General features: G+C 38.6%; 1 protein-coding gene across 1 annotated transcript in view; it reads right to left on the minus strand.

The window, feature by feature from the left end:
- The window catches only part of LOC109092761 (thyrotropin-releasing hormone-degrading ectoenzyme-like), a 119,956-nt gene extending 103,779 nt beyond the window's left edge, over positions 1-16,177 (minus strand). Inside the window, exons 1-3 of the mRNA XM_042722232.1 lie at positions 15,341-16,177; positions 12,532-12,805; positions 7,909-8,035 (exon numbers count right to left, since the gene is read on the minus strand). Of these exons, the coding sequence (XP_042578166.1) occupies positions 7,909-8,035; positions 12,532-12,805; positions 15,341-16,074 (1,135 nt within the window). The 5' untranslated portion in view covers positions 16,075-16,177. The remainder of the gene's footprint in view (positions 1-7,908; positions 8,036-12,531; positions 12,806-15,340) is intronic.
- Between the last annotated feature and the right edge of the window lie 530 nt (positions 16,178-16,707).

Below are 16,707 nucleotides of genomic sequence, written 5' to 3' on the forward strand. Positions count from 1 at the left end.
GAAACAATATAATACCATAGTAAAGACCAGCAGTAGGTCACCAGTTGTATTTTGGATATGTAAAGTCAGAAATTTTAACTTGTTTACCCAGCAAAAATGTATCAGCTTTGCCAGTTTTGCTGGTGAACACTAACCAGAATAAACTCATGCTGGTCTATGGTCTGTTCAGGAGGGGAAGAATGTGATCTTGATCTCACCTTCAAGGCGATACAGATACAGATGAGTCAGACAGCAACTGATTAGCAGCTTCAGCACACCTGCAGTACGGTCAGAATATATCAGCCCTAGTCGTAGCTGAGGATTATGGGAAAAAAAACGATGCTCACACTGGGGAAAATATTACATGGGACACCAAACTCAACTGACATCACAAGCTGCCAGAAACATCACAGTCGTGTTCCCCTGCTGGATTTTTCAGTATAATCTGATGTCTGGATCCCTCAACCATCAGATAACTTCCCTTTTAATCTTTTTAAAGGGAACAGCAGAGTTCCTCCTTGCTGTTCTGAATCTCCATCTCTGCTTCAGCTTCAGGTTTTGAGTCTCAGCAGGAGGCGAACAGAAATGATGGGCAGAATCGATAGAGACCAGAGGGCTGTAGATTTCAGAAAGAGGCTGATAGATGAAGAGACACGAGGTCTGTGACATCGCCTTCGGCCTCCAAATAAAGCAAGACCTCGAGTCAGGAGGAAAGAGTGAAACACGGCTCCAGCTTTCATCATTTCTCAAGCGGCCAAAAACACACACAGCTGTGATTAAACACACTAAAGGTCATTGTGTTTTCATGAATACATCCACACTGCTGGTGCCAGAGCTCTGAAAGCAGGAAATCAAGACCTAAGAACTCAACGCAAGAAATGACAAGTGTGAAAAATGAAAACATATTGCAACATTGTGGAAATGTTGGATCGCTGTACTTGTTCATACTGTACTGTACTTATGAGAATCACACGAGAGACACAAGAGTCCATTCATACAATCAGACATTAGAAATTACCACTTAATACATAATACACTAACAACCAACAAAAATTAAACATACACAAGTATTGTTGGTTCACAGCAACAGCTTCCAAATGCAAATGGCACAACTCCAGAACTTTTACCTGCTTAATTGATTTAAAAATAACAAATGAATAGCCCACATCTGTCCATGAAGCAGCTTTTAAATCAACTGTCCAATTATATATGGTCCCTTGAAAAGGGGGGAGGTACATATTTAAGAGCTGTGATTCCTGATCCTTTCATCCAGTTTTGATGAGAATACCCTCAAATTAAAGAACAGATTATGCACTTTAAGATCATATTCATTATATAACTGTGACTTGAATGTTTTGGTCAGCAGCTATAATAAATTTGTGCCTATGTACAAATATATATGGACCTAGCTGTAGCATCTATATAACCAAATTCAAAAGAAAAAAATACTGATAAAAATGGCAAAAACACATCAAAGTGACTAAAACTAAAATAATGGAGATTATAAAAAATAAAAAGCAATTCAAAATAATAATGACAAATATAAAAGTAATTTAATGATACCATTAACTGATACCAGTAAAATAAAATACCATTAACCGAGCTTCTAAATGGATTCTAGAATTATGTTTTTATTTAACATATGATTCTGAAAAAAAAAAAAAAATATTATGTAGATAAAATATAAAAACAAAAGAACACAAATATCCTTTTATAAATCATAAAATAAATAATTTATAGTCAACATTCCTCAGGCTTCAGGAATGTGTCTATCATGTCTTAAAATGTAAGCGGATTTCTCACCAGACTTAGGAACAGATCTGTCACACTTGTGTTTCTCAATAACAACTGCTCTCACTTTTCTAGATAATGAAGGCTTCTAACTCTAACTCGTATTGATATGCAAAGTAAAGCTCATGTAATATTAATAGAGAAGCTGCAGACACCTGTATGTTTATTAGCATCTTCCAAAAATGAATGTGACAGCTCGTGTGATTCATTACACCTGAGAAGCAGCAGTGTCAAGCGTCTGCTCTGATCATGTGACCTTGTGTATCTAATAGCTTTCACACACACACACACACACACACACACACACACACACACACTCATATTAATTTATTAATTAAATGAGCTCTCTGGTAACGGAAAGCAATATAAAGGTCTCAGTCAGTGCTAGGAAGTTATTCATTAAAATGTGAGGAAAAAGAAGTTAATAATGGTTGGATTTTCCCTTTTATAACATATTTGAATTGAGAAACTGAGATTTCTCATTAGGGTTGGGAATCAAAAATCGATTCCGATTCCAGAATCGGGTACTTAAGGTTTATCAACCTCATACTCAATGACCTTGATCCCTAATATATACTTGCCAAAGTTTGTCTACTTTTTTCCTTCATCTGTAAGGACCGGACCTAGCGATCTGCCAGGACCATGCTCGCTAATCTAAGCGCTCCAAAGTATGGCTACATTTGCGATCAGATGCCAAAAAGCTAAGTACAATATCTGTAATAGCTAAACGTTGCAAGAGAGGTGTCACCACCAACATGAGAAAGCACTTTAATTTAATAGATTGTTAAAGATCGAGAACACGATTCAAACACCAACGTGATTCCATTCCTAATCTACAATGATTCGTCTTTTTCATTCCTCACACTTTGACGTGTGCGATCAATGTTGTGATCACTTGGTTAGTCCGAGCAGCGTACGATCACACCAGTGTGATTTGAACATTTAAATCTGTGTTCGCGCTGCCACTGACTTAAAGAGAGCAGCTGTCTGTCATGAAACAGCTTCACAGTCCTTTCAGCCACACAGTATCATTATTTCTGTTACAAACATTCAAATCACAGAAGTACTGGGGTAAAAGTTTATAGTTCAGATAAAAACTGTGTGTACAATGTATATGGTAGCAATTAAAATAGAGTAAATCACTTTTTGAAAGTGATTTTTGAAAGATTTATTGATTACATTGTTACTCCAGTAGGTGGTGAAAAGGGGCTGTTAAAATGTATTTGACTGAATCATACAAGAGATTCGTTCAAGAACGCTGATTCATCCAGTAATGAAACAAATACATATTGATTGAGTCATTTAATCATTAATTCATAAATTACATGTGATTTTGTTTAGTTGTCTAATGTTTTTTCTTCAGAATCATGAGAGAACCACAACTTCCACTGGGGGGAAAGAAAAGAAAAAAAAAAAATCTCAATTTATCCAGAATCATGCAGTTCTATTTTGCACACAAACAGCTCTTAAAGAGTTCAGTTTTTATGTAGCCTGTTGATTTTTGTTAATGGGATTCAGCTCCAATAAATGGTTTGCAAAAAAAAAAAAATAGACACAGGATAAATGTTTAATATTATTATTTAATCACATTGAAATCGAAACTGGAAATCAAAAAGAATCAGAATCGATAAGCAGAATCGGAATCGAATTTTTAAAATTCAAGCGATACCCAACCATATTCCTGATGCTTGTGATGATGATTTTGGTTTTGTGCTCCAATAAAGAGAGATGTATAACCAAAATGAACTTATCAATCATACTGGCACATTTCACAATAATGGATGCTGCTGGAATTAATGAATCTGAACCTCCTCCTTTTGAAAAGTCAATTCAGATTAGCACACTACCATACTACTCACACTACTGTTGACTGCAGTACACATATTGTACACAGATTTCTCATAGATTTTCTATAACTGTGGGCTATTTGGGTGACCAAATGTATATTGTTGCATATGCATTTACTGCTTCACATGCGATCTGTTTTAAATACTAGGTAGTATTCAGTTTTTACTGCACAGTATGTAGTAAGCAGTATGCTATTATTCATTTTTGAACATAGACAAGAACTTTAAATGTCAAAGGTCAGGTTTGAGGAGCACTTGGCAAACACTCTGTAACTCATTCCTCAGTAAAATGGAAAGCATCAGTTAACATTCATCAGACATACAGCAGCTTTGTGATTCTTTTATAATGTGTCTCATTTTTCATCTCTAGTGAAATACCCTTCAGTTTTATGGCCGTCACTTTCACACTGATGGTGAGTCGCTTTCAAAACGCCCCTCGGTCGACCTTGATGATTAGCTTTAATGAATTCTAGAAGAGATTACCATTATCCTTGGGATTTTTTTGTATTAAGAGCCCGACCCAGAACATTCACAGCGAGAGACGGGCAGAGATAGTGATCGAGACGCAAAAATGAGGTATTTTAAAAGTGCAAAAAGTACTGAGGGATGATGAAAAAGTAGTGAGGGATGATGGGTAGATTTTGTGAGTCAGGTTTGGGGGAGTAAGGACACTGAAAGGGTGAGTAAGAAAGAAATAAAAAAGCGAGACAAAGGAAACTATAGAGAAATGACAGTGTCACAGTTGTATTGATAAATAATAATAAAAATAATGACGTGTAGAATAGAGCGGAACGGCACAGTGAAAGGTGACCTTGCAAGGGACATGAACTGCAAAAACAAGCGAAGAAATAAACTAATTCAAAACAGGATAATAAAAAAACAGTCCCATCCGCCTCAAAATTAATCACTCACCTCAGAAAATATTTTATATGCTAAAAGTATTTCTGCTGTACGTGAGCATCAGATGTCCTCAGACGTCCTGCTGTCAGTCTTTAATATCTCAGTCTCTCAGATTAATACTCATAGTTTGATCTCCAGCTCTGGCACTGTGTCACTGATCTCCCAAGACTGAGGAAATTACCCAGAATGCTCTGTTCTCCCTGTAATCTCATAAAGTAGGGGTGGGTGCCCCAAAGGTGACTGTGATAAATGTCATCATTCCCATCATGCAGTGGGTTGAAATAAATCTGAAGGTCACAAGTGTGTGATCTGATCTCTAGGTAGATGAGCTTTACATGATTCAGCCAGAGGAACTTGTTCCTGGATCAACATGCAGGAAGTTCAAAAGGAAAAACAGCCAGAGCAATGAATGGCACTGGGATTTGATTGGACTGATTAGTTGACGATGGACTGGACCTCTTCCCAGTGTCCGGCTCATCACACACACACAAACACACACTTTTAACAGCAAAGGCAGATTAACCCAACCATATTTGTCATGCATTCAATTTCCATTTGCTTTTATCCGTATCTGTCACTCACATGCTGCTGTCAAGACTTAGAAGAGTCCGGAGCGGCCTGGCCTCTTATTGATAGATCATTGATCTCTCTCTGAGAAGCACTTACTGTAGATCTATATCTAAGAAAGATCACGTCTCTCAAAGGATGTGCTGAATGCTTCTTTAAACGCTCACAGACTCTTTCTCTTGACGAACAGATGATGTGCTCCATTACAGTCCTCATAGAAGCAGATTATATTGACAGCAGACAGAAGAAGACCAGCTGGCAAGTCAAAATTTAAATAAGAATAAAAAAAAATTTGGCAGTGAGTTTTTAATTTAAGATGCTACCATTTGAAAGCATCATTCCATATATGTTTATAGTTTAGTATATATACTGTGCAGTATCCAATAATGAATATAGGCTAGTATTTTCAATTAATTTCTTCAGTTCCCTATAACTGATTGCTCACTCAAACTTCCGTCTGAAGAGTCCATTTTATCATCCTTCTCTGAGCAGCATCTCATTTGATATACAAATTGACTCAGTGTTTGAGCACTAGACGGTGAAAAGGACTCTTGTTTTCTGTAGAATTCAACTTAGTCTGAGAATTAACCGTCAAGTGTTTTTGCAGCACACAGATTTGTGGGGGTGAAATGTCTAAAAGAAAGCGGCTGCAAACGTTCACTGATAACTGATGCATTTATTCATCCATTCAGTGGGAGCTAAAGTGCATCCTCACAACAACTCCCAAAAGCATCAGACAGTTTGATTCTTGCATCTGAAAACACTTGTTGATGTAATGAAAGATAAATGGATGAAGGGTGTTGTGGATGCATACACACTCTGCTCTGATTCTTCATGGAATTTCATTCATTTTATTATCATTCAGCATGTGACTCTTCTAGAAGCTTTCACGTCAAAAGCATGAAACCGATTACTGATCATCATACGATGGTATTAACTGCTACCCGACAACAAAGTCCATTTTCTCCTCTGGTTTACATCATTCCTTGAATCCCTTTCATGTCATTCCCTTTTTCACCCTCTTTAAGAGAGAGAGAAAGAGAGAGAGAATGAAAGAGAGGAACAGAGAAAGACAGAAAGTGTTTGGTGGCTCTTTGTCTCTCATTTGCCAGTCAGAGTAGATGGCTTCTCTGATTAAGTTGCTCTAATTGGACTCTGCTTCAGATTCGGCAGGTGAACAATGGCTCGCTTTGATGAATGAGTTGTGTTGCGCTTAGGGCCTTTGCTTCTCAGTCTGAAAAAAATCGTAATGCCATTAGCAACGGATCACATGCCAAGAGCTACAGACACAAAGAACTGAGTCTTCAAGTCAAAGAAGCAACAAGAACCAGAGTGTGAGGAAATACTTTTAGCTGCTGTAACAAGCTTTTAAAACATGTCTGAGATTTGATCTGTCCTTAACCCGTATGCTCTGATTTAATTTCTCCTTTGCATGAGCAGAATGACAGAATATCCCTGTTTTGAGACCAGAGGGGCTGCAACTGCTCCAACACTCAACACACAGATGGTGCCTTTACGTAACGGACAAATTCATCAAGTCCACATGATTTCTCATATGAAGCTGCACTTCACGCTGAAATAATTTCACCCTTAAGTTTAGCAGTGACATGCAACATTACAGTTAATGTCAAAAGTATCTTAAGGTCACCAACTCAGTTTGAAAACAAACAGTTTCTTTGCACAAGCAGCATCCTTGACGTGACATTTGAACAACCAGACGTGAGCATCTTTTTAGCAGGTGACAAAATGAAGGTCGTGAAAATCTCCAGCCTCATTAAAGAGCCCAGTGTGTTTGTGAAGATTCAGCTAAACGATCCTAAAAGACGTCAATCAATAGAGCAGCAGTAATGAAAAATAATCATTAGCGGCACAAGGGCATGTAAAGAGGTTTTGAAAGATGTTGTTCCTGTTCTGATACTGTAGGTCACATGATATAAAACAGTCAAGTTATCATATTATCATATATAGATTATCACGTATCCTAAACAGAATTTCCATCTGTATGAAGCATAAGGCCAGAGATTTTTGAGCATATATGTCTAATGCAGTCTCATGACAATTCATTACTATTTTACATTTTTGGCAAATTGGACAAAAATCGCACAAAATTCCCTATTGCAATTAGCTAATCATAAAACAGTTACTTTCTCCTGTGGGATCAGCTTGGTAGGATTACCCTTGTAAAAAAGACTACTAAAACTGCTACATTTCTCACATTATCATTGGGGTTTAATTATAGATTTATATTTATAGGTGTATAGATTTAAAGTCATAGAAAAAAACATGCTGGCTTAAGCTGTGGCTGGTCATTAGCTGCTGCAAACTAGCAGAGCGACTGGCAATTCCAAAACACAGTTAACAGCTTAGACTGGATTTACCAGGAGGTGAAAATGAGAATGAAAGAAATTCAGAGAGAAAATCACTGAACTGCACTTTGAATATTGAGAGGGTCTTAACCCGATTAGCAAACAGGGCAAATGCTTCCCAGAGAGCGTTTAAGAGTGTAAGCAAACATGATTAATATTACATGCACACTTACATGCAAACGCACAAACACACATTTACCGAGGAAGTGAGCAGGTCCCAAGACCAAACACAAACAGCCTAAAATACTTTTGGGATCAATAAACGCAAGAACTGCGTTGATTCTTAAACTCCTTCACCTCTTTAAATGAGCACAAAAAAGGAAGTCGCACAGAACCAGCCGGCAATACAAATGGAACAATGAAAAATCACCCGGTGTCCCATGAGAAGAACATTTATTGCTGTTTCAAAAGCATCACTGAAGTCAGACAAAGCCGAAGACATTTCACCGCCGTCTTACCTAATTTAGGGAGGGAATATTTGACTTTGAAGTAATCCTGGTAAAACTGCAGGAGTCTCTTGGTGATGTGCAGAGCATAGTCCCCCGATCCGCTCTGGATGGCGTCAGGTCTGGCGTACAGCCGAATCTACAACAACGCAACATAAGAGCAGAGAGAACAAAAGTCAAAGAGTGTCAGGTGCTGAATGAATGACTCTTATACGGCTCTGTGTTTATTCCTAACCTGAATTTGCTCAATAATCCATGGTGAACATATCTGCCAAATGCCTTCATCTGGCTTGTGAATTTTGCATTTGTCTTTCAAGTGTACTTTTCTTCAACCAAATCAAAATAATTATTTATTTTTTTTAATCTCAGAGTTGGTTGGTTTGATACATGGCTTAATGTTTTACTAAACAACTCATTTAAAATCCTTATCGACTGGGAAAAAGTATGGTTCAGAACCAAGGCCACTGAAAAGTAAGCAGCCCCTTCTGCAGGAGTTATGGTGCCTTTGCACTTTCATAACCCATGATGTTATTGGGCTGTAGCTGCTGAAAACTCCTTCATACATTTGTTTAAAAAATTTGATTATTTCCATCAATTGTAAGCAAGTGCTTTAATAAAATAGCGTTTTACACATTTGGCTCTGGAAACAAATTAGATTTCCATGAAAAAACAAAAAGACATTTGCATTATTCTGAACTATTGTATGCATGTGAGAGAGGAAGTGAAAGAGAGGGGAGAGAACAAGTGTGAGAGAGAAAGTGTGTGAGGTGTGGCTCTGTGGGAAATGTATTCCCACACTAAAAATGATCTTGGACTCTTTTAGCCGAAGGCTGATGCATGGCACGGCTTTCTGAACAGGCATCCATCTAGTCAGAATGAATGTCCTCCTACACTAACAGAGTTACAGTGCAAAACAAGCAGGAGGAAAGGCTTTGTTTCAGAGCCTGGCAGCAATGCACATTGAATTATGTGTTTACCTCACATGTTGCTGGCGTATCGATCAGCTCTGTGTCTGATATAAAGATGAATGGGTGGCACTTAGGGCTGTGGAAATGATTCAAAGCTCAATCAAATCAATGTGATTTTAGAACAACCTGTAATTAGACAAAGCGCTCAAGTTGAAAATCAAGAGATGCTTCATAAACTAGGCTATTTGTTTTTTTGTTTTGTTTTTTTACCAATACTACTGCAATACTATGAATTTAAAAGATTACAAAAAAGCAATCTTCCAACAAAAAACATAACTATTTTTTTTTGATCTCCCAACTCATCCCATTTCGACGCATGATCAATCTTCCCTCGCGCAGCCGCACTTCCACATATATCAGTTACCTGATTGTGATGGATGTTCACTAATAAATTATCATTGTCACAAAGACCGTAGCCCTGTGGTGCCCAGGGAAGATGATGATCATTTAAATAAATTAACATTAGCCCTTAAATACATGAATGTCTCGCCAATCTTAATTAGCTACATATTCGGGTCTTTAGTGACCCAGACCTGTATGTCCAGCACGGATGGATCTCTAACTGCTGCTGATATTTTAAGAACAATTACAGAAGAATAAAATAAAGCATATTTCATTGCCTTTTAAAAAACTTTCAAAAGAAGGGTTCAGTCTGAGGAGATGATTTTACCATCGCTGTCATCGTCAGAGCTCACTTTCACAGTACATTCAGCTTCTGGCTCATATTCGTGATATCAAACATTCTCAAAACTATCATTTTCAGTGACTTCAAAATCAAATCACTGGGAGCTTAATCTCCTCATCCACCATCAAATGACAGTGATATTTATATTTTTTTGCATATAGTATTTGCTCTGCAGTAAAGCCATTCAAACCAGTTAATTTTTTTGCTGATGATATTCTTTTGTTTTATGCCTGCAGTAATTATGAGTGAAGCATCACGGCATCGTTGTGTATCAAACAGTGCCACCTCGAGAAATAAAGATGCATTGCACATATTGAGTCATCAGATATGTAAATATAGTTGCGCAGAAAAAAATTAGGCCTACTTACACATTTACATGCCTCGGGTCTCTAGCGTCCCTATTCACTTTTTACAAAAACAAAAAATAATAATAATAATACAAAAACAAGCATTCTTTTGTGTGTATATATATATTTTACTTGTTATATTGTAATAATGAATAGATAGGAAAACTAAGAAAGTTGATGTCTAATTTTAAAAATGAAGGAGAGAGAGGGTAGTGAATGATGTTCCGGGGTGCTAAAGACCCGAGGTATGCATTTAAGGGCTATAGACGAGGTACAAGTTTGTGAACAAACTTTGTTGGCCTAGTCTAGAAAGCCTAGTCTAAAAGGAAACAGGAATAGCAGACGTAATCGTTCTTGCTGTTTAATTGTGTTTTAGGCAGCACCTATATTTTTATATTTTCACTGGAAAATTTTTAAAATAAGGTTAACTTTGAAACCAACATACTGTAGACATTTCAAGGCATTTTTATTCTAAAGCTAAAACCATTTTTTTTTGTCTATTAAATGCACTGAGCATGCATTTTGATCAGCACGTTCATGAATATTATATGTAATGAGCATATTTAGTATAATGGTGTTGAATTTTGATTAGATATTAAAAGAACATTGTCATCTTAATGATTAGACAAATAAAATCTGACTGACATAAAACAATTGGATTCAACAATGGCTGCTACAGTACTATGAATGGAATATGCTGCTTTAAATTAATTAACCTCTTTCTATTATTATAGGACTTTAGCAAATCCAAGACAGGTGCAGTGAAAAGTGGATATCTGGTCAGAAAAGGAAAAGTCTGTTGAGTGTTAGTAGGCCTGCTTGTTTCTGTGAGAAATCATGGGCTTAACGTGATGAATCAAATCAGCATATTAGAATGATTTCTGAAGGATCATGTGACACAGAATACTGGAGTAATGGCCGCTCAAAAACATTGCATCACAGGAATAAATTGCATTTTAAAATATATTAAATAGAAAACATTTCTTTTACGTTGATATTACTGTTGTTACTATATTTTTCATCAAACAAATGCAGCCTTGGCGAGCATGACAAGGAGCACAACAGCAGTACTATTGCAGTTTAGATTCTATCTTAGGCATCATTACTCCTGGAAACATGCAGATCAGTATAATGCATCAATAACTGTATATGCTTCATGAATTCATAGTTATAATTCATGGTTACATCTCCCCACTACTATCTAAAGCCATAATAAATGTATTGCATAATGCCCAACCAACTGCTGCAGAGTCTGATGTGATTTTTACACGTGTGTGTGGGGTATATTAGTGTTTCTCCATAAACCCTGAGTAATAACTCCACTCTCCTCTGCAGCGTTCCTCTCCCACGATCTTTCCTCTTGCCCTGCACAGCCGAATCTTTATGATGAATGGTGCGAGGGGGCTACCCTGCCGCTTTTATGTGATTGATGGGGGATGCTAGCGCGCGGCTAACCACTACAAGCCGCAGTGTGGGTATAAGTGCCCCAGAAAAAAGCACACACTACAGTCAGCAGTGATATAAAGGAGAGCGCGGTCATGCTGAAGCAGATCAGATTAATTACACTAATATGAGGAGGAGGCCGGCCAAGGACACGCAGCAGAAACCACTGAGGAAGCCATCAGGAAGTGTCTAATATGACAACAGGGCTTTGACTGAGCGTGATATCAGTAGCACAGTGCATAAACCATGTCTCTCTGTTGGCAGACAGATGATGCCGCTTAGACTGTGAGGAATCAGTGCCAAAAAAATAACATTTAAGTGCATGTGATGAAAGTGAAACAGCAAATATTATCTTAATGGCTAAACTTCACATAAAACATATATAAAACCTAGACGAGTTTGCCATGAACACAATCCTGGACACGAACATAAGTGAATGCTTGTTGCACATGACTACTATCCTTTTAAAAGCAATTATATGACATTGTAGACACTGGACTAATGTTAGTGGAGACAACCCTTTCCATTTACAGCACATCCACTGTGTAACCATTATACTGACTATATAAACTTACAGTAAGCTTCATAAAAACATATCCACTGTAAGGAAGATAAAAGGTCTGTTCCAAAACCTGCTGTCTTGGCAGATGCCTTTTAAGGGAACCTAAACTACAGTATATAAACTACAGCACTCTACACATGAGACTCATCTCACAATTGTGAACATTAAAATACATTAATGAGCATAACAATTGAAATATTGAATTATACATTTTTAATTTGATTAAACTACTTAATACTTTTCAGTGTTTAATTAAATATATAGTATGTACTCATACACTACCAAAAGTGTAGGGTCAGTAAGATTTTGTAATGTTATGCTTACTGAACCCAACCTTTGGGTAGCGTATATTCTGTAAGTATATATTGATTTCTCTCAGCTTATTTGCCGTTTTGGATTGATTTATTACTGAACTCAATGCATTCTGGAATTGTCTTTGCTCTGAAGCATACATGAGAGGCTGCCTTAGAATTTGGTAAATGAGGAATCTTAAAGGCAGAACACCTGGAAAAGCATCTGTGATGCCTCAAAAAGCTTTTCACAAAAAGTTTTAGAAAAGAGTTGTGGAATAATAAAATCTCAGTTTATGGTTTCTAACTTTGAGTTTTAAGGGCTTTAAATGCGACTCACCACAACTCCACTCTCTGTAACTGCTTCTCTGTAGGTGAAGTTGCACACGGCCCAGGCCAGGTAGTACGTGGACATGCGGGGCGTCCTGGAGAAATGGTTGGTCACCCATCCGTCCTCGTCAGACATCGAGGCCTCCACTGGCATGTTAGACAGCGACTGATATGAGCTCTCGTGTTTCAGACTCACTCTGAATGTGGCTTTATAGATGGGCTCATCGAAACACGGGAAGGCCTTTCTAGCGTGAGTCGGTGAGAACTGAGTCACCGCGAGAAACCTGCAGAATAACACCAGCAATGAGAACATGAGAGAGAGGTAAGATCAAAGAAATCTCTGGAACAATATATGCTGTTTAAAGTGTAGCTCAGGCGTCTGGACTTTCCTGAATTCAAATTAGCTCTGACTGCCATCTCTGAACTCATTGCTGTGCTTTTTTATCACACTAATAAGCTTCCTGGTGTGAAGATGGACAAAAACATTTACAGCTTTTTGAACCACAGCAACTAAATCACAACAAATGTCAACATATAATAAATCACACAAGAATTGCTACACAGGAATAATGATATATCTGTGACAGCTGTAAACATTAAACCCATCTGTGACAGCATTAGTCAACAAACTGACAGCCTGAACCAATTTAGATGACAAGGAAATAATAAAAACTGTCAAATTCATCTTACATGTAGTTGGATTGGTGAATTTTAAGTGAATCATTAATAATCTACACATTTACCACAGTCTGGTAAATCTGAATCTGAGTCTGAATATCATTGTAAGTCTAAATCACAAACACCCTTGGAAGTTTTCTATCAAAGTTAGAAAGTAGGAAAAGCTGTGAGCTGCATTCCAGAAGGCTGCATTAATGGACATTAAAGCCTGACTCACAGGGAGATTCGGCTTTGACCACCCACAGCATGACCAGCAGACGGGGGAGGAGGGTTTTCTGCTCCTGCATTTCTGTCACAACTTTTTACTCTCATTAGCAGCCGTTCATGCACTAACAATGTATAATGAGTCTATAAAGTCCCATCTGTTTACCTCCCCTTCATTCCACTATTTATAGATGCTAGTACCATTTAAACATCTTTACACTATTTACAGAGAACAGTTGAGACACAGGCAGGAGGTGATGAGAAATCAGAAGACTAACAGACACATAGGAGGAGATTCTGCAGGGATGTCAGACTGAAAATCCCTGCAACGATACACATGGAGGTGTTTTGTCTAATGTGACATTGCTGTACCTGAAAATGTGTGAAGGATGAAGGAAAAACTGTTAAATCTCCAAAAAGACCAGACGATCAGATGACGGTCTGAAGTGAACTAACAACACGGTTCATGTGGCCGGATCTAACTACATAAACACGGGTATTTTCTCAATCCTGCGAGATCCCCGCCGTTCAGCGTTTACGAATGTACGAGCAGCCAGCAGGCGCTGATTACACTAAACTCAATGATCTTCACAGCCTGTGGAGCTCAAAGATGCTGCGGGACGCTGTCTGAACATCAGCGTGCTGAATTTATCTCAAACATGCTCTTCAATGGACCTTACAATATAAACACCTCACTTTGTGCTGAATCAAAAATGGGTTTGTGAAAGAAACGTTCCACCAAGCCCTTGACATGCTGCTTTACAGCTGAAAGCAGGAAGACGTCCAGCAGTCCAAGACAGAAAGGCAACTGGAGGATGGACAAAAGGTTTATGAAGTGTGTCCATGAAAGGGATCCCTTCAGGGTTAAACAAGGTTTAAACGTCTCAAATGCAGGAAAACCTGGGGCAAAGATTCAAACATGAGCCATTTTCCCCTCAGAGGACAAAGAGTCAGAAGCCAGAAAACAAGAAATAGATATTGAGTCCTGTCTAACTGAAATCACTCTGAATATAATGTTCTCATAATCAAAGGCTCAACCTAAAGAGCTGAATAATATGATATTGGGTGATCTGTTGGTTTACAAAAATTGAGATTTGACTAGTGTCTATTCAGATCTACATGACCTCTGACCTCCCTAAACACTGAGGAACAGTGACTGTCTGAGACAGAGACAAATTACATGCAGATTACAGTAATGTTAGAGTTACAGGTGAACTGATTATCAGTTCTCAACTGTAACCTGAATGTGAATATTATGAAGAACCAGAGATTATATCTTGTTAATTTGAACACATGCTGTATTAATATTTGTAAAACAGCAACATTTTTAGCCTTGGCAGTTGTGTTTGTAAAACTTATCACTTCCATGTTGTACTGGATGCTTTATTAACATCCTGACATCTGCACATCACATGTCCCTGTGACAATACAATGTTAAGAAGCATTTAATTATGGCAACCAGAGTTTCAACTAAAATGCAGCTATCAATCTACATTTATAAGATGCATTACAACATACTTTATAAGATAATGCCTTATTCATTAATGATGGTTTTGAAGTAGCAAACATTGCTACTGAAATGATTAGATTTTGGTGTAAGCCATCGAAAATACTAGTTAATAATACTAGGAGAATAAATTAAGATAATTACAATATAAGGCTTGTTGGTATTGCACTAAGATGCAAATAAACATCTACATATCAATGTCATGCAGCATCAACATAGCATGATTTGCATACAATAATATCACTGACGTGAATCTCACAATAATCAGTTTTCACTGTGATTCTTAAAGAAGTGCTCATTCTCCTCTCAGAAAATTCCCATTAAAACCATATTTTTACTTAATACCACAGTTAATACAGTTCCCAAGGTAACAGCAGAACATTATAACAACACATGAGAGACTTTGACTCGGACGCTGAAGCGCTTTTACCTTCTTTCTCCATTCAGCACATAGGAGCTGCGGAAGAAGCCCAGGAGCTCGTGCTCGATGTGCGCGTGGAAAGTGATGTTGATCTTGTATGTTCTGAGGGGCTTCATCTCTCTGTGCAGCGCGATCACATACACCTGCTTGGGCTGGTAGTGGAAGCGGCGCTGGATCCTCATGACGCCCGCTTTCTTGCTGTCCGAGTACACCAGCACCTTGTCCACCTCCAGCCGGTCCGTGTGCAGCACGATCAGCTTCGTGGAGTGGACGCACTCAAACTCAATGTGCACCTCGCCGGAGAAGGTGAAGTTCTCCATGTACACGGACAGGCGCAGGTCGTAGTGGCGCGGGCGCAGGGTGGCCGGTAAGCGCAGGTGTCTCCAGGGCTGCTGGCCGTCCTCTGAGTCTCTGTGACTGATGTTAGCGTTCTGGGACTGTTTCCACTTACTGTTGCTGGAGCCGTTCGCGGCCAGATCCCCGCTGCTCTCCGCGGCGCATCTCTCGAAGCTGACGCTGAGCGTGATGGCGATGGCCGTGACGATGATGAGGGTGAGGATGGAGATGGCGAAGCCCAGCACAAGTCTCTTATTCACCGTGATGTGCTGCTCGGTCGTCCGGGGCCGGACCACCACGCTGTCGGCCCACTGATCGGACAGAGCCCGCCCGTTCCTCATGCTCGCGTCCTCGATCCCCATTATATGACGGATCTGATGTGTTTTATATTCATGATCAGCCTGCATTCACGCGGTGCGGCTTCAAACTGATCAGTCGCGAGTGTTGTGAATCTCTATTTTCTCCCTCCATCCTCATCACTGTTTCTTTCACTCTCTGATGCTCCTCTCTCTCTCTCTCTCTCTCTCTCTCTCTCTCTCTCTCTCTCTCTCTCTCTCTCACACACACACACACACACACACTCTCAGAAATTCAATTCCGTCTAAATCTTATGTTCAGTTATCTCACATTTAATTAAACAGTGAAATATTCAGACAGGCTAATGTGACTCTTCTCTTCAACACACATCGAAACTGTTAGAGTTGCATTACTATTCAGTAGAATAATGGAACTTAGACTAAATAAATGGAAAAATGATACACGCATTTGAGACATGCACATGTCAAAATCTTACAGCAGCGCTGTAATAGTATTTTCAACACAACAATTACACATCACACAAATACATTAAAACGTGTCTGCTGTGTACTTTGACAACAAAAGCTTTAAAGGTGGAGGTGTATTGATCAGTTTAATAAAAGCATGCAGGTTGTGTGGGGCAGACAAGAGAGAGCCTTTCTCCCTATGAGTAAACACTATGTATAATCATTTAAAAGAACAATGTGAGCTACAACTGTACAAAACTAAAGGCTGCTGTCCAT

This window comes from Cyprinus carpio, chromosome B4 (assembly GCF_018340385.1).
Source record: "Cyprinus carpio isolate SPL01 chromosome B4, ASM1834038v1, whole genome shotgun sequence".
Lineage (NCBI taxonomy): Eukaryota > Metazoa > Chordata > Actinopteri > Cypriniformes > Cyprinidae > Cyprinus > Cyprinus carpio.